The sequence below is a fragment of the Protomyctophum parallelum genome, assembly GCF_964188405.1.
Source record: "Protomyctophum parallelum genome assembly, chromosome: 9".
Taxonomy (NCBI): Eukaryota; Metazoa; Chordata; class Actinopteri; order Myctophiformes; family Myctophidae; genus Protomyctophum; species Protomyctophum parallelum.
The window spans coordinates 26,200,147-26,224,160 of NC_139706.1; the positions used below are offsets into that span (position 1 = coordinate 26,200,147).

Sequence of the window (24,014 nt, forward strand, 5' to 3'; positions counted from 1 at the left end):
CCTTGCGGTGTATAGCGGTGTATGAGAATGGGTGTTGCGGAGGATGAGAGCATTCCTCTCATCCTCCGCAACACAATGCATTCTCTATGGCAATAGCACAAACTTTGGCATGCTACTAGTCCTACATACTTACACCTAGCAACCCCATTCTAGCCTACTTAGGTTCATCTTACGGTGGACATGTTTGTCTGAAAAGGAATCTTTGAAATGTTTCATAGTTTTAGAAATATAGTGCTTTCAAATTTGAGACATTTAACATGGGGCTCAATGGCAGCTCTATAGGCACGTCAAAAGTCACTTTCACCTAGAAACTCCATTCACACTTTTTATTATTCAGCTTACTGTGGAGACACATGCTTTATGAATTTAAAATGATCACATTAGGAACCAACATGGGAAAATTGTCATTCTGCTACTTTGCCACCACAATGAGGAATGCCCTGACATCATATCATTTTAGCCTAATTGTCTTACTGTACCACTGTGCTGTTTACATCTTATGACTAATAAAGTATTATATTTCAATCAATCCATCCATCAATCAATGATAAAAACAAATTATATAGCCTAGAATCTAGGCATCAACAATCTGGTCGGGCATGTGCCCCTTAATTTGAATAGGCCTGTGAGGCCTCCACTACCCCGAAAAGTGTAGCTATAAGAGTACACTGAACGTCGACTATGATTATTTACAATTTCTCCAAACTCCAAATACAAGCCCTTTGAGTGCAGAAGCTCATCTCATCCACTTGCCCTTATTGTCAAAGGCAAAATGACCCTTTAAAATCATGGGGTTAAAATCTGTCTGTTTGCTAATGGCTGAAGCCACTGTCCCCAACGCACTGATGACAGGGCTGCCATCTTTAAAGGGGAATTCCACTTATTTTCAACATTTTACTATGTCATTAATATACCTTAAAGCTGTTAATAAAAAAGTTCCCCCATTCTGTTTCCTAGAACTGGAGGTCTGAAAGTAAGTGGAGTACATCTTGATGTCATCAAGATGTACTTCACCATGGGGGGACTTTTTTATTATTTCCACACAACAGCTCTAATATTAATGACATAGTAAAATGAAAATGAGTGTTATTCCCCTTTAAGCACGTTCCATGTGACTAGATAGAACACACTTCAATGAGGACTGTAAGAAATGAGGCCATCTACTGTAGTAAATATGCAAATGTAAGACCAGCCAAATGGGGTACATTAAACAGCTACAGTTCAACTGTATGAGGATTAATGGGCTCCTCTAGTCTAGACATGTGCATTTAGTTTAATAGAGATGATACACAGACATTTATTTTGATAGCAGTCATTTGTTTTTGTTACAACCATCAACAATGTAATGCGTATTCATGGTGTGCAAATATTGTAAAAGAGGACGACATATAACACAATGGCTTTAAGTTTGACTTTGATGGTTGCTGGAAACTCGGCCTCGATCACACCTAAAAAACATTTGTCTTGTCCGTGTTTAATGGCCGCCCCAATGCATTTCCAATGGAAGTCACATGGTTTGATGCGGTGGATATATATAGCCTATATATATATATATATATATATATATAAAACTATGTGTTGTAAATTGTATTTTCTTTCATTTTCTCTGGGGAGTTGATAACCCATCTAGACTTTCAAGTAGCAAACAATGTGTCCATATACAGTCTGTATATAGTTTGTATTTTATTTTATGGTTCGATGTAGGTAAGTAAGTGTGTATATCTGTGTCCTTTGTTCTGCAACGTGTCTGAGCTGAGCTGTCTATAAGTAGGCCTATGTACTGTACTGTAAGACACTAACTCAACGGATTTATTTATTTTACAACATGATGAAATGTACATGCCATTATATTTTGAATCTAAAACAAATACAAATGCTAACGTAAAACAAAAAAGGATTACAGTGGAATGAAATACCCATTTCCACTCAAGACATTTATGCTGCTGGAAATATACTGTACAAATAGATATGTCTGTTTTATACAATACAAATAACACTTTCAATTAAAAAAATAACAGACCTAAAAGTTGATTACAAGGATTAAAATCTTTCAAATGAAGGAGCATCAGTGAAAACATCTTGAAGGACATTGAGAGCGCCATTTTACAACCACAATGCGTATAAAAACAACACCGAGCATGAAGTACAAGTCCAATCATCGCCAAAGCCACACAAAGTCATTCAGCAGCGCTAGGCTTTATTGATGTAGCCCTCTTTAATTAGGAAGTCATAGATTTTGCGTGTCTTGTTGACGTCAATTTTGATCAACGCCCGGGCCTGTGCCAGCCGCAAACCGCCCTGCCGCCTGCACTCATTCAGCAGTGCCTGCTTGTACTCCAGGTAGGCCCCCGGCACCAACCGCACCACCTGACAAAGCTACAAGCACAACACAAGGTTGAGGGTTAACACACCTGTATATACGGTAAACTAGCTCTATTTTAACCCATTGAGATCTGAGAACGGTTCTACAAATGTCTTCTAAATCAGTAGTTCTCACACTTGCAAGATTGATCAAAGATGTTCAAGAATAGCTGATGCACGAGCTCACAGCGTGGCACGAAGTGACGCAATTGTATGTCTGCTATTTCTTTAATAGCAAACGCAAAAATCTAAAATGACACAGATGCTTTCCCGGTTTTATTGGCTACACTTTATCTTTATTCCTCGCCGGAATTGAAAATATGTTGTTTTGGGCAAAGTATAAATTAGCCTTAACCACTTAAGCTCTATTGAACATTTTTCAAAAATAGCAAGCTAAAACTGTGTCACATGGTGACATGTTATTATGAGCTTGTAGATCTGCATTTTTGCCACCTATAAGGAATATGCCCAGAAAAGGAATGACGGTAGGTTACCTCTTTTTCCTGTTCATTGAGCTTTTCTGTTCCAGGCAGTCCAGTCAGGTTGAGAGGAGGGGCACTTCTCCGACCAGTCGCTGTAGAACAGGGATTCAACAACAGTCGACAGTCAGACAGGGTACACGCCCACTGTATGTCTATGGACACCTCAAGATAATGTATTGTCAGCTCCATGAAATCCAGTTTATCCCTTTGTTGGCAGTCAAGGGCCAGGCCACTGGCAAATTGTGTAAATATAGCTATGTGTAACCAGACCCATTGAAAGAGTTACGGCAATCTTTGATCTCGCTGCGACACGATCACGTTCATGTATCGCAAGTGCTTCATCGACATCCATTTGTGTAGAGTGGGATCAACATTGCAGTTTTCGGATCTGGTCTACACTAGAGCGGGTATGGATATAGCCTGTGCTCCTTCAAAATAAATGTATAAATTTATTAATTACTTCTTGGAATGCTTATTTGGTATATTCACGTTTTACCCAAATTCATAACTACTACTACTCGTCCAGGCTACTCAAATTGGCATTTTTAACAAATTATATTTCAGTTTTTGGAACTGTACAATAGTGTTTGGAACTATTGGTCGCCCAATCGTAAGCATTACTTCCACATTATTCTTGTTATCTCTGAGCACATTGAAACAGATTCCAAATCTACTATAATTTGGTTTGCAGATAAACGACGGAATATTGAAAATTATCCTATTTATGCTGGATAAAGGAGGGCAATAATTATGAGTGGAAAGTAACATATAAGTACTGACAATGGATTTTATAAGGGGGTTATAAGGGGGTAAGTATTCTGTATGGCATGTTAAGATCCAAAACAACTGTTGACACAAGATGCTGAGAGGGAATGGGAAAGTGATCTTGAGGTTGAAATTACAGACAAGGTTTGGTGTGAAATATTTGAAAATGCCAAAAAAAACCTTAAGTGTACAACTGAAGAGGGAAATTATATTCACTGTATATGGTCATGTCATAAGATTAAACGATACTGGTTGGGTATCGTGCATGAATGAGATCTTCAATTGAGATCTTCAATATGGACCCTATGCTTTTTATTCTTGGGCTGCCTGACGATAAGATTGTTAACAAGTTCCATAAGCGTCTGTTTAATCTCTTAATTTATGCTGCTAGGAAAAATATTCTGTTGTCTTGGATTAATGAGAAACCACCAACAAAGATTGGCACAAAATAATCATGCAGTGCATGCTGTTGGAATTCTTAACCTGCCTGCTACGCTCCACAACAGATGGAATTCTTAACCTGCCTGCTACGCTCCACAACAGATGGAATTCTTAACCTGCCTGCTACGCTCCACAACAGATGCCTTCTATAAAAACTATGTGTTGTAAATTGTATTATTATTTTCTTTCCTTTTCTCTGGAGAGTTGTTAACCCATCTAGACTTTCAAGCACCAAACAATGTGTCCATATACAGTATGTATATAGTTTGTATTTTATTTTATGGTTCGATGTAGGTAATAAGGTAGTAGGTGTGTATATCTGTGTCCTTTGTTCCGCAACGTGTCTGAGCTGAGCTGTCTGTCAATAACAATATTGAAAAAATATATTATGTATAAGTAGGCCTATGTACTGTACGTAAGCACACACACAAGCGTGTGTGTGTGTGTGTGTGCGTGCACACACACACTTGTGCAGCGATACCATACCTGACATTGTGATGGTCGTGACAACGGGAGTGATGCCAGCGTCACTGTGTACAAAGGGGAAAGAATTCATCACTATATGACACACATGCCTGTGTGTCCTTTATCACTCTCTCTCTCTCAATAAGGGAATGGCTCATCACACAAACAACCCTTTTTTAAGAAAAAATTGACAAAACTGGAGAACATCCAACAATAAGTCACTGCCACGCTGGGTCGGAAAACATAATTACAACAGCAGGACTATAATGAAAGAGACAGAAATAATTATTTGGGTTGGTAAGGGTGACATGCAGTACTGAGCATGTGCACTCCATTCGTCTCAGCATGTCTGGAGGGTTTATGTGACGACAGAGGTCAGTGTCTGGAGGAGGAGGATTACAGCTGCCCTTCTAATAAACAGGAGGAGAAAGGGACAGTGGTCTCACATTGCAGCCTGTTTACTGAGCCACTGCTGGCATGCCCGGCCATCCTGGATGTACTGTAGCACATCAACCAGCATGGTCCTCTTCCTCCTCTCGTCCTCCCGGACCCTCTTCACCTGCTCGTACACCTTGGCACCTGCCAGGGGACAGACAGCGGGGCAAAATAGAGAACACAAGAGAGTTTTAGATTAAATATTCCAAATGAGCTCTATACAAACATATTGCTATCCCAGATCCACTTATGAATGCTACCGAGCAGATGCCACAGAGTGCGGGTGTATTTTCATTCCTTTCAAGGAAAAGGACATAAAACCCATTCAGGGAAGTGGTGCCTGGATTGATTAACTATGCAGGCTTAATTAAGAAAAGATCATTTGGTTTAGTACTGTACTGTAGCTGCATTTCATGTCATGAAATGTGCTATACAAATAAAGTTTTATTATTATTTAGTGTGGTTGACATTGGCGTGACATTGTAATTGGAGGACAATATTAGTGGGAGGGGCCTATGTAAGCAACTGCGGTGAACCACACTTTTCTAGTTATTGTTGGAATGGTTATCGTAACATTTCAAGTCATTACTGACATATTTGTTTGGAAACATCCATGCTCTTTGTATTTCAAAAGGGGATTTGAAAATACAGGTCCTGCAACAGCTTCCTGTTGATGTGCTGCCAAAAGTATTAAAGGATTTGAGTGGTGCAACCACTCAAATCTGTCTGTATGTTTAGGGTACCAACAGGGGGCGCTGTTGCACCACTCACTTGACTTTTTAAGCCCCTTCTATAAACAGCTTTTGTCCCCACACATCTCATGAATTGCCATTGACAATGAAAAGGGAATTCAGGTCAAATGTCCACTAAATCTTGTCCCCGCCCATCTCAATATTTTCCATTGACAATTAACGGAGAAATGACGTCAGAATCCCACTAAATATGACGTAAATTAAACATCAAAACATTAAACGCCATTGACATTGAAGGGAAACTTTGTGTAAACTAGCAAATCAGCCAACCAATCACAGGCAACAGGAATTCTGATTGGCCAGTAAGAGATGATGCATGATGATAAGAGCTGATAATTCCGCTAAATATGACGTAAATTAAACATCAAAACATTAAACGCATCTTGACATTGAAGGGAAAACTTAGGTTATATGTAAACGAGCAAATCGGCTAACCAATCAAACGTTGGTGGGAGCGCTTGGCCAATAAAGGGACCATCTTATGTACCTTATGTAGCAATGGCAAATGTCCGCCAACATAAATTGATGTATGATGACAAGAGCGCCCCTCATTTCACACAGTTGCTACTCAAGTCTGGATAAAAACTAATGCCCCATGCATGCATCTCTGCTCTTTAGTGTAGTAATTAGTGGCTAAAGACAGCCAAATCTGAAACAGTTTAGTTGAATATGTGGTTGGATACCACCAAATTCACTGCAATCTGAAAGTCAAGAGGAGGTGAAAATGGACTCACCACAGAAAGACTTGATTCCTGCTCTCCTGTACCCCTGTAGTCTGTGGATCTCCCTCTGCAAATCAAACTCCACTGGACAGGAAAGGACAAGATGGTGCTGGGTGTTAACCACAAGTCTTAACCACAGAAAATGTCTAGTCCAGCAGTTTGACATATTAGCTCCAGAATCAGACACAAACACAGACAGGTTAGAAAGAAATAATCGCTCGCCCTGCGACAAGGTGACAGGTGTGTGAGAGAAGACCAAAGATGTGAAGTATATAAATATATATAGATTTTATTAACATTTTCAATATAAACACAGCTAATTTGCGCTTTTTTGTCTGTCTGTCTGTCTGTCCACAAACAATATAACAAATGAGTTACCTGCCTGTTCAAACAAGTCAGTTGCTATGCAACGTTTACATTTTCTGCCATTTCTGATATTGAGATATCACAAAAATGTAACCACACCTTTGATACTGTTTAAAAATTGCCCCCCGTCTACGCTCCTCGTTTTCCCCACGATTTGTCATTTCTCCTGAGCCATAACCAGAAGCTTCCTTGTTCTGCCTCCTCTGCCAGGACTTTGAGGGCATTCTTCAGCTTGGAGCCTTTGATCCCAAGAGACTTTAGTAGCCGCTGGGTGGATGCTCCAGTGTAGCCTCTACACCCGACTTCCACTGGGTATGTGAAGGCTCTCCACCCTGCTTGTGAGCACTCACTTGCCAGCTCTGAATATTTGTCCCTTTTTCTCTCAAAGGCAGCCTCCATTCCCTCCTCCCAAGGAACTGTCAGCTCTACCATGATGACTGTCTTAGTAGAGGTGGTTGTGGTGATCTCTTGCGGGAACTTCAACTGCCGGTCTAGGTCAGCCCTCATTTTCCACTCGCTTCCAGCTGACAGGAGGGACTGTGGGCTCTTGGTGATGCTCTGCGGCTTGCCACCTTGCTGGACAAACTGGATCGACCGCTCTGCTGTTCGTGAACTGGCGCCATTTGCTTCTATTCTGCGTACTTCCCGGATTTCAGCTAGTTTCTGCAGAACGCGATCGTGGCGCCATCCATATCGGCCCTGCGTCAAAGCCACCTTACAGCCAGAAAGGATGTGATGCAAGCTTGCGTTCTGGGTGTCACAGAGCTTGCAGGTCACCTCTGTCCCGTACCACACATGCAGATTCCAGGGACTGGGAAGGGTGTCGTATGTGGCCCTGATGAGGAAACTCAGCCTCGCTTGGGGCATTCTCCACATGTCTGCCCATGTAATGACCCTGTTGACTACGGCCTCCCGAATGGTCCATCTCCCTTGTTGCTGTTGGCACACAGCCTTGATCATATAGCTCTCCTATTCCATTTTCACCACTTCTGAAACCACGAGGTCTTTCCTTTCCTTCTTTGAGGCTTTGGACCACTTTGTGGGTGCTGTTCCCCAGCCAAAACCAGCCCTGCCAGACTGCACTTGTCCTACCATTTCCTGATGTTTCAGTCGGCCAATGGCCTGGTCTACTGTCTGCATAGCATTCCATTTACGTCCGGTGCGGCGTTGCGGACAGTTGGATCAGGTGATTCTCTCAGCTCGAAAACAAGCCTCACCTTCTCCTGTTTGTAGCCCAGGCTGATGGATTTCAGTGGCAGCTTCAGGGTGGTTCTTCCAAACAGAGCTGTGTTGGAAAGGCATCTGGGAAGGCCCAGCCACTTACGGATGTAATTGTTGGCTTTTGAATCCAGCTTGAGGACAGTTGTGGAGGTGATATCACACAACTTCAGGGGCCACATCAAACGATGGAATAGGGTGAACTGGTAACACCAGACCTTGAGTTTCCCTGGGAGAAAGCTTTGGTCAATTTTGTTCAGGCCGTCCAAGAGCTGAGATGTGACTGAGGCAGCCATGTGCTTGTCAGACAGGTCTGCAGTGTAAAGCCTTCCAAGGCTCTGCACAGGTTCATCAACCACACGTGGGATTTCCTCACCATCCACTGAGAATGTGATGTTGTCATTCCTGACTCCTTTCCGGATGGAGAGGCTGCGTGACTTTTCATCCGGGCCCATGCTAGAAGCTATACAAACTTAGCAACAACAAAAAATTGGCAGGGGAAAAAAAACATGTTCACATCACAACTCTTCTCTTGTATTACAGTAGCTGTGTCCAGAACAGATCCATTCCCCATTACGACAGGATAGTGATGTATGAATCCAAAAGAAGAATTTCCCCTCAGTAATCAACATCCATCTGATAGCAGCGTTCCACTTCAAGTAGGCCTATGCCTTGGATTACAGCATTGACGCATTTACACATTGTTTACAACAAGCTTAGTGAATCAGCCTAATGAAATCATCCTACTTTTCACACCTTCACTATTGTTGCAATGATGACTTAATACTCAATAGTCTCCAAATTGTACTGAAATTATTCTGCATCACCCTACCTATAAGGAGTAGGCTCTATACATTGTTTTTATCACTGCAACCTTAATTTGATTGCCTTAATGTTTTTATTCTCACTGTGCTTTATGTCATTGTGTTTTTATCTGTTGCAAATTTTATTATATTTTTTCTTCTTTGTTTTTATATTATTATTATTATTGGAGCAGTTTTAATGAACCACTTAAACCCTATATAGTTTGTTGACAGGTGTTCCCCCAGAGGGTTGCATACTTGGTCCCCTCCCATTTCCCTCTACACCCCTCTACAATTGTTTTCGGTAAAAATAGCCGATTTACATGTGTTGTGAGCTTCTAGATCAGCTATTTTCACAGAATGTTTGCCTATTGAATAGGGGTGCTAGGGGTCATGTGGTTTTTGAAGTGTGATAAATGTTGTCACAGAAATAAATGCATCGTAATCCGTTCTTTGTTTTCCCCATTAAAACAACTTTATTAAGATCAGTTCATCTCCTGATATTTAAATCAGTAATAGGAATCCATGATGCGCCTCATGCTCATGAACCTCATGCTGCTGTCCATGCCCATGTTCTGGAAGTTCCTGTACTCGCCGGGCCTCATGTACATCTGCCTGCCTCTGTATTGGGCCTGCTCGTACATCAGCCAGTGGCCGTCCATCACGTTGCAGGACATGCAGTTGTTCATCTGGTAGCGGTCCATGATGTTGTCACAGTCGTCCATCATCTCGTGCATCTGTCCGCCGAAGCTCTCCCTCTCGTAGATCCTCATCCTGTAGTTGCCCCTGTGCATGGGGATCATACGGCAGGACTTGATGTTGTCCCTCATGCCCATCATGCCCATGCAGTCGGAGTACTCGCCCCTCCTCATGAAGTACTGGTTGCCCATGTAGTTGTTGCGGTCGTACAGCATGAAGCAACCCCTCTCCACCCTGCAGGAGTGGCACCTGTTCAGGTAGGAGGACATGTCAGAACAGTCGTTCATGCACTCATAGGAGCGGCCCTGGAAGTTCTTCTCCTCGTAGAAGATGATCTTGCTCATCATGTTCATGCCGGAAGTCATCTTTGTGTGAGAGTTGTTTCAGCTGCTGTTGTTGCTGTGGCTGTGGGTGAACTGACTGACTTCCTACCTGCCTGAAGTCATCCTTTTATACAGTACCACCAGCAGGTCAGTACAGTACTTTGTACTTTTCCACTCCCATCCCAGGCAGCTGCCCTGACACAGCAACATTCCATAAAAGAGCATAGAGCTCAGCTGAGGTTGTTCAGTGTTTCCACCTCAAAAAACCTTGAAAAGGATGTTTCTCTGACGGCACAAAGCCTGCACCATTACGACAATGCAGACAACAAGCAGTGCCAGGCCGCGCAGTTCCGGCGGCTGTACGTCCGGGGCGAGTTGGTAAAGGGGCGACTCGTTTGTCGCCCCCCCCCCCCCCACCCCCCCCACCCCGCGCCGGAATTCCATGAGTGGCAACAAACCGGTCCATTCCCATTGAAAATAATTGGCAGAGTCTACCGCATAAGGTAGCAGTTTGGTGTGACTTTAGGTAGATTTGGTTTAATCTTATACGCTGTCAGGAGTTAGATTATTAAACATTTGTAAACATTTCTTGTAAACAATTAATTTACAAGAAGTCTACACAGTTACAGAATGTAGAAGAATTGCTATTTTGATCATTGTTTGCTTGTTATCTCTCCTATGTTATCACATCAATTCAGCATGGAATTGTGGACAAAATCGTATCCAACGACAACAAAATATTTTTTGACTTTGGGTGTGTGAGGCTAAATGTCATCAAATGGTGGTCCGTGGCTCAAATGCCGAATAAAAAATGGACCTTGATATGAAAAGGGTACTTGAAACCCACTGTAATAGGCTGAGGACATAGGTAATAAGGCAGTGTTAAACAGCAGTGTTATGAGAGTACGGCTAGGCTTTAAGGCAGGTGAAGTGCTTTACAGAGTTGAACGTAATCAACGCGAGAAGCACTAAGCAACTGAGGATGAGAGAAATGTCTCCCCTTGCATCGTCCCGACTCGTCCGCCGGTCTGGGTACGAACTCCAATCCAACGCAAGCAAGAAGCAGTCCTCGACACAAAGAGAGAAAAGTACCCCTGGCATCCTTTGGCAGCAGAGTGCAAGAAGGCTTTTCCTCCTCTACTCGACCCCTCTTTCTGTTTCTGAAAGAGGATGACACTTCCGCCGGCACGAGTTGTAAACGTAAACACGATGTCACGATCGGCATGGATAGATCACATTGAATGCCGTTGAGCCACGACGGGGATGTAAACAAATGGATTTGAACTTGTCCGCTTGTCACTAAAAACATACACAATGGACGTGTTTGAGGGAGACACTTAGAAGACACTTTAGAAGAAGTGTCTGTGTCTGGGACTGCTTGTATGAGAGGCTGCTCTCTGGAAGGAAGGAAGGAAGGGAACTGGACTGTATGCTGAATAATAAACCAAAGTGCTAAACCAATGTTCTATTGTGATGGGACCAAATAATAAAAACTGTCTCTAAACTGCCTCCCCCTGGCCAGCCGGGGCGCCTGATGGAGGGGAAAGGAACTGGTTGGAATAACGTGTTCCTTCCACGCGCTACGTCCAACCAGGGAAACTCCCCCTGTCAGGTGTAAAGGAGCAACTTGGACACTCAAGCATGAAGGAAGCATGAGTTAAGTCCGTTGCTCTCCCCAGGTTGGCGGAGGGTGTGTATAGCCCAGGATCACATTAGATGATTGACACAGGGGTGAAAAATGGGTTACAAAATCGTGTGATAAAAAATATATAAAAAAATAATAATAATAATAAAAGTGAAATGAGTATTTTGTGGGATCCACAATACTGATATTTTGTCTGATATCTGAAAAATGTCCAGTAGTGATTACCTCATTCCTAATACAAAGGGCTTAATTTCAACAATATATAATGAACTTAACTCAATAAACCCAGAAACTCTTAAGGACAGCATGGGAGGTAGGATAGGTTTTCAAAGAAAAATAAATCATTGATATGTGATGAAAAAAAAGGTATATAAACTGATTTAAAATCAGTGTGGTTACTTTGCGCCAAAAACCGCGACAGCCACCCGCCATTTTATGCGTATGCCAATAAAACAGCAAATCTGTGCCTGGTTTGCTGGGACCAGATCACATAAATGACCATATGTCTTACGTCATCATTGAGAGCTAGTCATACATATACACACCACGTACTCTGGTCCCAGCAGATCAGGCACAATTTGCTTTTTTATTTTACCGATTATGTATATAGTATACGTATGACTAGCTCTAAATGATGACGTAAGACATACGTATACATATACATATACTATATAGAGTATGTAGTTGTAAGTTGATTAGCGGTATACTGTGGTTACTTTGCACCAAAAACCGCGACAGCAACCCGCCATTTTATGCGTATGCCAATAAAACAGCAAATCTGTGCCTGGTTTGCTGGGACCAGATCACATAAATGACCATATGTCTTACGTCATAATTTAGAGCTAGTCATACATATACACACCACGTACTCTGGTCCCAGCAGATCAGGCACAATTTGCTAGTTTATTTTACTGATTATGTATATAGTATACGTATGACTAGCTCTAAATGATGACGTAAGACATACGTATACATATACATATACATATACTATATAGAGTATGTAGTTGTAAGTTGATTAGCGGTATACTGTGGTTACTTTGCACCAAAAACCGCGACAGCAACCCGCCATTTTATGCGTATGCCAATAAAACAGCAAATCTGTGCCTGGTTTGCTGGGACCAGATCACATAAATGACCATATGTCTTAAGTCATCATTTAGAGCTAGTCATACATAATACACACCACGTACTCTGGTCCCAGCAGATCAGGCACAATTTGCTATTTTATTTTACTGATTATGTATATAGTATACGTATGACTAGCTCTAAATGATGACGTAAGACATACGTATACATATACATATACTATATAGAGTATGTAGTTGTAAGTTGATTAGCGGTATACTGTGGTTACTTTGCGCCAAAAACCGCGACAGCAACCCGCCATTTTATGCGTATGCCAATAAAACAGCAAATCTGTGCCTGGTTTGCTGGGACCAGATCACATAAATGACCATATGTCTTACGTCATCATTTAGAGCTAGTCATACATATACACACCACCTGGTCCCAGCAGATCAGGCACAATTTGCTAGTTTATTTTACTGATTATGTATATAGTATACGTATGACTAGCTCTAAATGATGACGTAAGACATATGGTCATTTATGTGATCTGGTCCCAGCTAACCAGGCACAGATTTGCTGTTTTATTGGCATACGCATACTGTCGCGATGAACGATGACCGGGCGAATTTATTACTTGCGCCCTCTGCTTGCGCAAGTAATAAACGTAAAGGCCCTTTCCGGCTCTGGAGTGTATGTGCTCAAGAGGCATGTTCGGGTCTGTAAGTCCCGGAAAAGATGCACTGTGATTGAACAGTTGGGCAGTTTTTGTATTTTCTTTCCTTGAACTGTACCCATTCTGCAATCTGTTAATACAATTTTCAGCAGTATTGCAGCTGTCCGTACTCTAAACAGACATGCTGGGGCCCCCCTGCTGCGGTGCAACTCTTGCTACCCCTCACCTACACCACTGCACATCGCTATTGTAGAACATCGTTGACTCTTCTAATCTCCGCAACTAAGGAAGCCGACACGATCGGTTTTCTTAATGTAACACACACTACACAGTACACTCCACACTCAAGACTCATTCAGGGCCGTTTAGTGCATTGCACTCGACATAATAGCATCCTGATCCTGAAAATAAGTATTTTACGGTATGTGTGCTTGTTTTTATTTAAGCTTTTTGTGCAGAGTGTGCAATGCATATACGGCTCAATACTCACATGCATGACTTTCGATGAACTTGTCATGCTCAGTGGGACCAACCACCCTGGCAAATCGTCTCATAGCATCATAGAGATCCTGAACCTCCTTTGGGTAGCACCGTTCCAGCACTGAGATAGAAACAGACAGTGTGAGCACGCCGCCCACATACACACGAGCACGCACACACACACAAACACACACATGGATAAAAAGTCAGTCTAGGCATGTGGAAGATACAAAACTGTGATGTACATTATCACATTGATTCATCAAAGCAGCATAGTATTGATAAATATAGGGGGGGGGGAATCAGGAAGTCTCATATCAAATCTGCTCACAGTACCAGTCTTCTTACCCCATATGGTATTCATAACATTGCAGTGGTTTTGGACAGTCATTCACACGTTGCTCTCCTTTAAGGGGAGTTCTGTATGTCTCTGTCCCACATGTATTTAGATCACCGTTTCCCAAACAGTGGGTCGGGACCCATTTGTGGGTCACGGAACTTTAGTGCCAACTGAAATGTTCTGTAGTGTCTTCTAAGAGCTAGAACCAGCCCACTCAGATCAAATAAATTACAGCTGTGTGCAGACTGCGGTGTCAGAAGCTAGGCTACTATATAAGCACGGTTATGTCAATACCTGGATATGAGATCGATGGGAACTACAGGCAGCTCATAGTGCAGCTGTTTCTGTCTCATCGTGTAGCGCCAGAGAGAGAGAGAGAGAGAGAGGGGCAGTGCTGCTGAGGCACATGTACTCACGCTTATTTCTCACCTCAAACGTTTTCAGATACATATTTTAATGTACCGTTTAAGTTTAAAACAAGTAATGCAATCCGTCTCGAGTTAGATTTTCTTTTCTTTTAAGAAAGAAATAAAAATAAAATAACTAGCAGCCCAATCTTTGGAGGAACATGAGCTATAGGGTGAATGAAATAATTATTCCTAATTATTCATTAGTACATTCGTGTTTGACAGGAAGTGATTTTTTGGGGCATCTGTTACCATGACCATCATCATCATGACCATGGATATGCTCCGAGAGTGGGGGGAAACAAAACATTTTTTTCATTTAATTAGGTCTTTCCTATGTACTTGGTTGTACAGTAGGTTGTACAGTATGAAAATAGCCAATCTATAAGCTCACGTGTTGCAACTCGACATGTGATCTTGTAAATCTGCTATTATTGCAGAATATTCACCTATTTTTGCCAAATGTTTGTGTATTTACCTATATGAGTATGACATGCCCAGAATAGTGATGCTAGGTTGCGTGGTTAAAAGGAGCTATGCTACTTGTATAACACCACATCAATTTATTATATTTGAGCAAATCTCTTTGTAAAGTTGCCGAACGGCCAAGGCTCCAAGAACAGTCAGAACATGTAGGTTAAAGGTTTTATGACATTCATTTTCATTTCTTTTTCTTTTTTCTTTTAGGTTTTATGACCTCAATTACACCCAAAAAACCTGAACTTTGAACATTCAGTGGATTTTCTGTGGTCTGAAGTTTTCTTTAGGGTTTGGAAGCCTTTTGAGCTACAATGAATACAGGCAAAACAGTGAAAAAATCTGCTGGCAAATCCCATTGACATATATGGGATTTGCAGGATCTTACATCACAAACTGCCAGCAAAGCAGAGCACCTGTTTGAGCAAGAAAACCCCAGATCACAGAAAATCTACTGAATGTTAAAAATTCATGTTTTTTGGGTGCAATTGAGATTAGAAAACCTAAAAATAATAAGAACAATTCCAAAACCTTTTTTTTTATGTCACAATCCCTTTAAGGGTTTTTATTTTTATTCTCCCCAAACTCCTCCACCAACCTCCAGACAGTTTTCTTCAGTGCAAAGACAATAATTCACATCAAAAGTTCAAAATGACACACTGGCCAGAAATAGACCAATGAACTAAATACTTAGGCATACACAACTGAACAAGACCAAGTAGGATGAGAACTCTCTTCAGGTTAAACCTTGGTCACACAAGGCCCTGTGGCTCTCCCTCAGGACTGTAACCCATGTTAAAGGCCACAACCAACTGACTAGTCTGTCCCTGCAGCCTCCCTTAAATAGGAGTGGATCCTACCACAGGACAGAATCAATTAACATAATTTATTCTCAATAACTACTTATAAATAAATACTTCCATAAATAATCAATTGTATAAAAGTAAACATACTAAAGATGTGTTACAGTTAAACAAATATAAATAAGCATGAAAACTCAATGACAAATACTCATAAGAAGAACACCCCTTCCCTGCACAGCACTTGGCCCCTTCCTAATCAAGGGAAATGCAACCAGCACCTGTGACACTCTTAGTTACACCAACATTGTTCTTGTTAAGTAGTTTTGTTCTTATTGGTGACGATTATAAAGATCGATATGTCTGTATAGAGATGAATAATAGGAAATAAAAGTTAAATTCATCAATGGTATATAAAGTATACACTATACAATAGGGACTAGTTAACTTTGACAGCCCTACTTATGCATGTTACACATGATTTAATGCGGCTGGCCCAGACTATGAGCCCCTGATAAACTATAGCGTTGCACTGAAGTCTGTTGGTCAAACTGCACACACACACAGTCTCCATGACAACCAAGCTGCAGCTCCACAGCTACTCTGGGTAGCCTTTTGTCTTGAAAGACTACAAAGATAAGGGAGAGGAGGGCTGACTGGAGGCAGGAGGATAAATAAATAAAACATGAGGAGAGCACTCTTCAACTCCCAAACCACAACAACGCATCTCACAGGGCAACACCTGGAGATAACAATGAGCTGAACAATCCGAAGGAAGGTTTTGACTGGACAAATGCATTCATGGAGTCCCTTGACATCTGACCTCCGACACATGAACCCACGTCATGGAAGGGATTGCATTACCAGACTCGGCAAGATGCAAATTGCGTGGGGCAGATCAATAAAACCTCACGAAGACCCAATCTATTGTTTCATTAGAACGGCAGTTCTCATTTCATAGACGTCTATTCATAGATATACTGTATTATGCTGGGGCACACTCTGGCACACGGTTCGATTGGACTATTCTCAGCCTTGATCGTAAATATGAGCTCCCACGCCTCAGTTGACCAAGCGGGCCACTGAGGTTAACGGTGATGGTTATTGCACTGGAGTTGTTATGTTTACACGATGCAGCCATAGAAACGCAGACACAGAGGCATTCTGACTGCTAGATAACACATGTGATGCCTTTATGGGAAGCTAGAAATACAGTAGCCAAGCCAATATGAGTGTACTCACTCTGGAACTTCCTCAAGTTTATCAGTCCATGGTCTCGAATAATCCTGCAACAAATTGGATCAAGTTCAGGTTACTTTATTTGTACCTTTAACAAACTACACACACAGGTTACTACAGACAAATGTCATAACGTGCACTATTGTTCAAATAATCACTACTTAAGAGAAAAACTAAACATTATAACCACTAAAATAGTGCGTTTCTATTTTAAATATTCAGATAAAGGCAGATTAGCTGCCTTCTAGTAGCTTCTATGCCTTCGACTAGCTTGAGTATGATTATAAGAAGTAAATCATACCCAGCGGCCAGTGCTAAAAAAATTACCATGGCAACTGTACATTCCAATAAGTGATGGGGTTTTTACTTTTAGTCATTTAACAAGTCTAAAGATAATTATACCCTAGGGGTGTTTCTTTTGTGACTGTGTGTGCAATTAATTCACCTGAAAATATTTGTTTTCCAAACTGTTGTGTCATCATGAGTACATTCAGACAAAACTATTATGTAGCGATATTTGTTATTCGGAACAAGGTCGAACCAGTAATGTAAGAAGTATCAATATTCATATATGTATATGAATAATTTTAAGTGAAATGTTCACGATAAGCATTTTTCATTTTCACATTGTTTATTCGTCATGTCCCCGGTGTGTAAAGACCTCAAGCGTCTAAAAGCTCTACTAGCAACCTTACACCCTGTCCTACATCTTGGTTGTGAGGAGGGTGGTGCTGAAGAAAGGATATGGAATCACTCAAATAGTTAGCGGCACGATGACAGGGAGCAGGGAGCATGCATGAAATCATCAAGTTGCATGCACATGGAGGAGCTTGGAACCACACACGCCTTGCCTTCACAGCCAGACATTGAATTCCACAGTGTTCATGGAGAGAAAAACCTAACGCTGATCTACTGATGGATTTATTACCGCAGGGATTGGCTTTACATGCACTAGAATGACAGTGTAGCAGACTGAGGGGTTCTGTGGAATGACATCAGCTGGAAAGCTAAGCCGTAAAAGATGGCCTGTTCTAGCAACACCATTTGCTATGCTTTATGTTGGTCGAGTTCACGTGTTATGGATGTTGGGTTATGTACAAGTATACAGTATGGGTGCTATAGATTCAAATCATGTTATTGTTTGCACTAAATATGTTAGTATTTTGGTTGTTGAAGCCAGGAAGGGAATGTACGACTAAAGGCTTCTTGTAGTGTGTGTTCATTAAACAGATTAAATTAATGTATTTGAACCCTAGCATCCCGATTCTGATTTGCAAAAAATAGCAGTTTGTCAAAGCACATGAGCTTGTAGACCTGCTACAGTATTTTTGGATATTTTGTGTAGAGTTTGCTTGTTAAATGTGCATAATATACATCATGGTAAACTGTATTAAAGAATCTGAAAAGAAATTAAGAGGAAAAACTGATGGCCCCTTGCCTTACTCTTGAGGCAGACTTCATTTTTCGAATTAATATGCAATACATATATAATCTCCATAATTAAGGAGGTATGACTTCATTTAAATATTGTATTTTGGTGGTGAGAGAGCACAGAAATTAAATTAGTCATTACAGGACAACATAATGTGATGACTTACAATGCCCTCTACTGGTGAATATTATAAATGAGCGGAAGGAAGATGGACTTACTTCTTTCTGCGTTGTCTCTCTTTCAGTCTTGAATGATATATATCAACAACTGCAACCTTGAGCGCTAAAGAAGGCAGATATGGGACAAGACACAGCGTCTTATTGTGTTGTAAATGCTTAAGCACGTGTCATAAATATTTCTTAACAGAAAGAAAATAATCTCAAAGAATTAAACTACCATGTAGGATGTCTGAGTCATCATCCACAAAATCAATGTCTTTCAAATCCCATTCAGCATAGTTGTCAAATTCCTACATCGGATACATAGGACAAAACAGGCTTCTATTAATAAAGAATAGAATATAAACTATACATAGAATATAGATCTGTTTGATGAATAAGTAAAGTTTATATCATCTAAGTGAGTGCTCTTTATCATACGATTAAAAGCTACAATTTCTATTTCTCTCACCCTTTGTTTTGACACAAAAATCATGCTATGTACAATTCAATAGAAATGAAAATGAAACACACGTGTAAAAAAACATAAAACACTCCTCACCTCCATGAAGTCTGCTCTGGCGGGCATGTATCCGGCCATGTCTCGAGAAAGCACAGAGTCAAATGTAGGCCTGGGAGGGTCATCAGTGGCTGTGGTAAGATGGAATATGTGCACACAAAAATGTTAGCATGTATACACCACTCAACAACAACACAAACACAACAAGACAATGCTGTAGAGGCCCCTGTTCACAACAACGTTGGAGTGTTTCTTTAAAGAGTAGCATTACTTTGCATTGTATAACAATTTATAATCTGTTCTTAAAGGACCACTTCACCACTTTTCAACCTATCTTCTTATAACAGGTCCTCACTAATAATCATGATAAAATGGCACAGGTTTTTTTCTACTCAGTCTGTGTCTCATAGGAGGGCTGTGGGCAGTTCAGAAACCGTCTTCCAGTGACATCATCATTAGGCAGATTATTTTTAAACTAGATCTTTTTTTACAAAAATGTTTCGATTTTCATTATCGTGAGAACGATGGCTTCCATTTTCGCATTGCAACTTTTCAGGACTAGAAAGCCTGCCGTTTTTATTAGCTTGTATTCCCCATCGATGATGTCACTGGAAGACGGTTTCTGAACTGCCCACAGCCCTCCTATGAGACACAGACTGAGTAGAAAAATATTGCGCCATTTTATCATGATTATTAGTGAGGACCTATTATATGAAGATAGGTTGAAAAGTGGTGAAGTGGTCCTTTAATAAAAACGTATCTGACAAAACAAAAAGTTAAATATTTGAGTGCTGGATAGTGAAACTGGACACACTAACGTTTGAAGGGAACGGCGCTGTCTGGAGAGCGAGCCTCCTCCATCTGTCGGAGGCTGAGCAGGGTGGAGGAGAACAGTGGGTTGTTGATGAAGTTATTCATGTAGTGGCTTTCACACTCCTCCTTGCTTTTGGTACGCATCTGATACGCCACATCCTGCCTGAGGAGTCAAAAAGATATAATTACACAATGTATATATGCCATTTGCGAAAGGCTAGATATCCAATATACAAATATTCCAATACTTTTGCTATATTTTTCTTATTGAGAACTAAGGAACAAAATAAAAGTTCTTTACCATCCCAAAAATCGATTCAAATAGAGGCAAGCTTATATTGGCGTTCTAAAGACTGAACTTACTAACCAGTTCCCAAAACCACAGTCCATAACCCCTTCCAGCAAGGACACCTCTTCCTGTGCAGTCCATCCAGGCTCCAGTACAGGGAAATCTGATGTCTACATACAGATGTGAGACACACATAAAAAATACTAGAAGAAATAAGAATTGATTAAATCAATTAATTACCAGCTGCATTGTTATTATCTGCGGGGGTCCGCTATAACTGCCTCTGTGTCAGTTTCAGCGCAGTAGTTTAGGTAGGAACCAAAATTCTCTAAGGCGGAACTATTGTGTTCCGAGTCGTTCGTTTCCACCCTGACATATTTGCGACACACACACACGTCAGCCAATGAGAAAACCAGCTGGACTAGACTACTAGAGGACTAGCTTGCACATCGATGATAGACTCAGCTTGCTATTTGCACGCACACAAGAGTGCGCAAAGAGTCCAGTCCAGTGGAGTGTAGTAAAACAATACATGCTGCGCTGGCGAAGTGCCGACATTGACATCGGCACCCGCAAGTGAACACATTTGTCCTTGTGGAGTAATTGAACACCTTGAACTGCAGAGATTATGTTTACACAAACATATTGGAACGATGTAGAAGCACTGTAGACCGCGATGCGGTTGTAGCAGCTGATATTGTGCGTCCATGCGGGGTTGTGTAATCGCCTGTAGTGTGTGTGTTTGCGTGCGTGCATATGTGTGTGTAAAGAATGTGTGTTTATAGCCATTAAACATTATAGACATAATAGGCGTAATCTCTGCAAAATGATTTAATGATGTGGAGTGGCTAGGGATAGCACAACACAGGTAGGCTAATAAAAGTTTCTGGGTTGTGTGTGAGACTGTGTGTGTGTGTGTGAGTGTGAGTGTGAGTGTGAGTGTGAGTGTGAGTGTGAGTGTGAGTGTGAGTGTGTGTGTGTGTGTGTGTGTGTGTGTGTGTGTGTGCGCGCGCGCGCGTGTACGTGGATAAGAGGGCTAGTGAAAATGGATTTTAGCTGCTGAAAGGGACTAAATGTCTTCTAAATCAACAGTTTTCTGAAAAACCTATCTTTCTATATCAGTGGTTCTCAAACGTTTTCATGTCAGTTTTCATACAAGCTATATCTAATTGGGTTATAGTTATAGTTTGCTGCTGCTGCTGCAGGGCGAGATGCACGATATCTGTTGGCAGTGCGTGTGCGATGGCCAACTAAGGGAAGGATTTTTTTTTTGCATGGTCCCATCGTTGCTGTGTGCGCGCGGTGTGGAAATATATAACAATGGTTATATATCTGTTGATATACCGGCTGTTGATTGTCTTACAAGAAAAGGTGTTGTGTAAGTCTGTATTGTTGTAGAGGTGATTGTGGTGGACACAGCGTGTGGCGTTTGTGCTCACGCATGGGCTGGAAGCACGTTGCTGTATGATGATGTTGCATAAGGGGGTCCTAATGACCAAAAGAGGTGGCTGCAACGTGCCTGAATAAAAGGGGTTTATATTAACTGTACAATATGTGGAGACATTAGGAGCAGGATAATAAGTCAATAATAACCTTGGCAGAGTATTTAGCAAGTATTCATGGCACTGCTGTCGAATTAGTATACGTACAGTAGCTCGATGTGTGTGTGTGTGGTCAATGATATAAATGTAAATATAAATGTGTATTATTTTGGTCTTGTCTTTTTTAAGTATGTTTTAATACGTTATTACATAGAAATGACAATGCATTATGTAGGCTACTCTCTGTACAGTTCAGTGAGCTTTGTCTACACTTAGATCAGGTTTTGATATGATGTTTGTATATGTGTGTATTATTTCGTCCCCTGGTGGCCACACAGGGATAGCCTAATGTAATGGCTTCACTCTCTGTCCTGAGTGTCACAGTCTTGTTCAAACCCAAATAATGACTGTCCACAGTCAGGTGTGAGCGCTTATCATTGATTTGTGTCTACCCACTTATACCTGTTCTATATGTATTGCACTATTCATATACCTGACGAAGGCCACAGAGGCCGAAACGTTCTGTTTTTTTACCGCGCCTTGGTAAAGTTTTTGGGGAGCTTTCAAAACGGTGTGCAGACTTATTCTTCCTTTTGTGGTCAATGATAACAATGATACACACAGTAGAATCTTTCATTTGACTTACCATGATTTCATATCTGTGATCACTCTGATGTTTCTTGTATTCAAATCCTCTGGTGAAACACTGAAAGCAAAAATAATTATTAGTTTATTACGTTATTAAGTAATAATTATTTATTACTGACTGCTTCATTATCAGTGCCATTAAGAAATAAATAAGCATTCCACACGGTCAGTGACTAACCTGAAGGCACAGAAGGAAAGGTGAGGGACCACACTCTGCACACTTGATGTATGGCTCGGTCAGGTAAGATGAGCATCCTCTGCATGGCGGCTTATCAAAAGGATCATCTGGAGAGTAATTGAGTTTGGTTGAATACATATTTAAAAACTTGAGAATACATGGTACTGTTAACTAAACCATTCGTAATACTTCCCAGGCAGGTAAAATATGTATGGCCATGAATTGAACAATGTGGACCCTGTTGTAAACAAGTGTAATGCTTAATTGGGTCGTCCACTCACAGTTAACAGTCTTTGTATTGAGTTTGTGCTTAAAATGTACTGTAAATTCTACAAACTGTTAATAAATATTTCAATCAATCAATCAAAAACCACATTGGCCAGCCTATATCACCAGGCAAAAATAGCTATTTAATGTCATGCACCCACTGGTAATTTATGATTTTGCAAAGCAAAAGATACCGAGTTGTTGTTGTATGGATCCGCTAATGCCGTTTCAAATTGCCTGTACCGTATTGCGGTTGGATGTTCACAATAAGGTACGAATTGCTCAAATGATCGTCACATGGCTGAAAATGTGTAATATATTGGATTAAAAAAGGCAAAAGTTAGCTAGTATGCTGCTCAATTAGCATAGATAGCTTGTGTCGCTCGTTCGTTCGGTCGACACTGCAGGCTAACAGCTAACTAGCTGTAGTGTACTGCATCGTTTTTAAGTCTGCATTATAGCATTCATTACTTACTTCCAAAAGACGTTAAATGATCCATAAGATTCTATTCAACAAAATAATACAGCCGAGCAGTAAATTTTTCAGTTTCAATCTATTTATCAAATTCTACATTCTACAGAAACCTGCGACAGGAGAGGTTTGCCAAGTGAAGAGAAATCGATCATCATGATCCAGAAAAGAAAGGAAAGGAAGAAAAAATAAATGGTTTAGTATTGTTATTTGTTTGGCATGTTTGCATGACAGTATTCATATTCATTTTTGTCGGTAAAAACAAAACAGCAAACAGCTAGCTGTTGTATGATGATTTCCTGTTTTTCATAGAAGTGTATATTATTTGTACGTCTTTAAATATTCAGATGAATTGAAAATCGAGGACCCTGATGTAAGTCTTAGTGCTTTTCCTGGTTTCATCCTCATAGCTGCTTTTGTTTGAAATGTAACCATTCTACACACATACTGTGAATAAAATGTGAATGTATAAAAGTAAACCCATTAACAGTGTCATTCTCCATCCTACCACAAAGTGGTGATCTTGCATCAAACAGTGGCCAGACATTGGCTAATAATAGATCCTCCTGAGCCACTGTGATTTAATCAACATATTCAAAGTATAATTTATCATTCACACATGATAGAGCATTAATACACTGCAAATGTCCCATTATAAATTGACATTCGAATACAATTATAAACAAGATTAAAAGAGAATCAAATTATGACGCAGAAAATATAGGATACAAA

At 40.8% G+C, this 24,014-nt stretch overlaps 2 protein-coding genes across 2 annotated transcripts; both read right to left on the reverse strand.

The window, feature by feature from the left end:
• Window positions 1-1,672: 1,672 nt before the first annotated feature.
• Window positions 1,673-23,414, reverse strand: tada2a (transcriptional adaptor 2A). The gene is made up of 15 exons (XM_083772559.1): window positions 23,286-23,414; window positions 22,544-22,650; window positions 22,364-22,423; window positions 20,255-20,346; window positions 19,893-20,050; window positions 19,117-19,205; window positions 18,793-18,865; window positions 18,615-18,678; window positions 16,968-17,011; window positions 13,712-13,822; window positions 6,436-6,507; window positions 4,961-5,093; window positions 4,536-4,579; window positions 2,856-2,935; window positions 1,673-2,376 (listed from the first exon to the last, which is right to left on the reverse strand). The coding sequence occupies exons 1-15, from the start codon at window positions 23,308-23,310 to the stop codon at window positions 2,191-2,193; spliced, it is 1,338 nt and encodes a 445-aa protein (XP_083628685.1). The 5' UTR covers window positions 23,311-23,414; the 3' UTR covers window positions 1,673-2,190.
• On the reverse strand, window positions 9,320-9,874 carry LOC310864702 (gamma-crystallin M2-like; the record flags this gene model as incomplete). Its single annotated transcript, XM_083773408.1, has 1 exon — window positions 9,320-9,874. One exon carries the CDS (start codon window positions 9,872-9,874, stop codon window positions 9,320-9,322), a length of 555 nt encoding a protein of 184 aa, XP_083629534.1.
• Window positions 23,415-24,014: the final 600 nt, after the last annotated feature.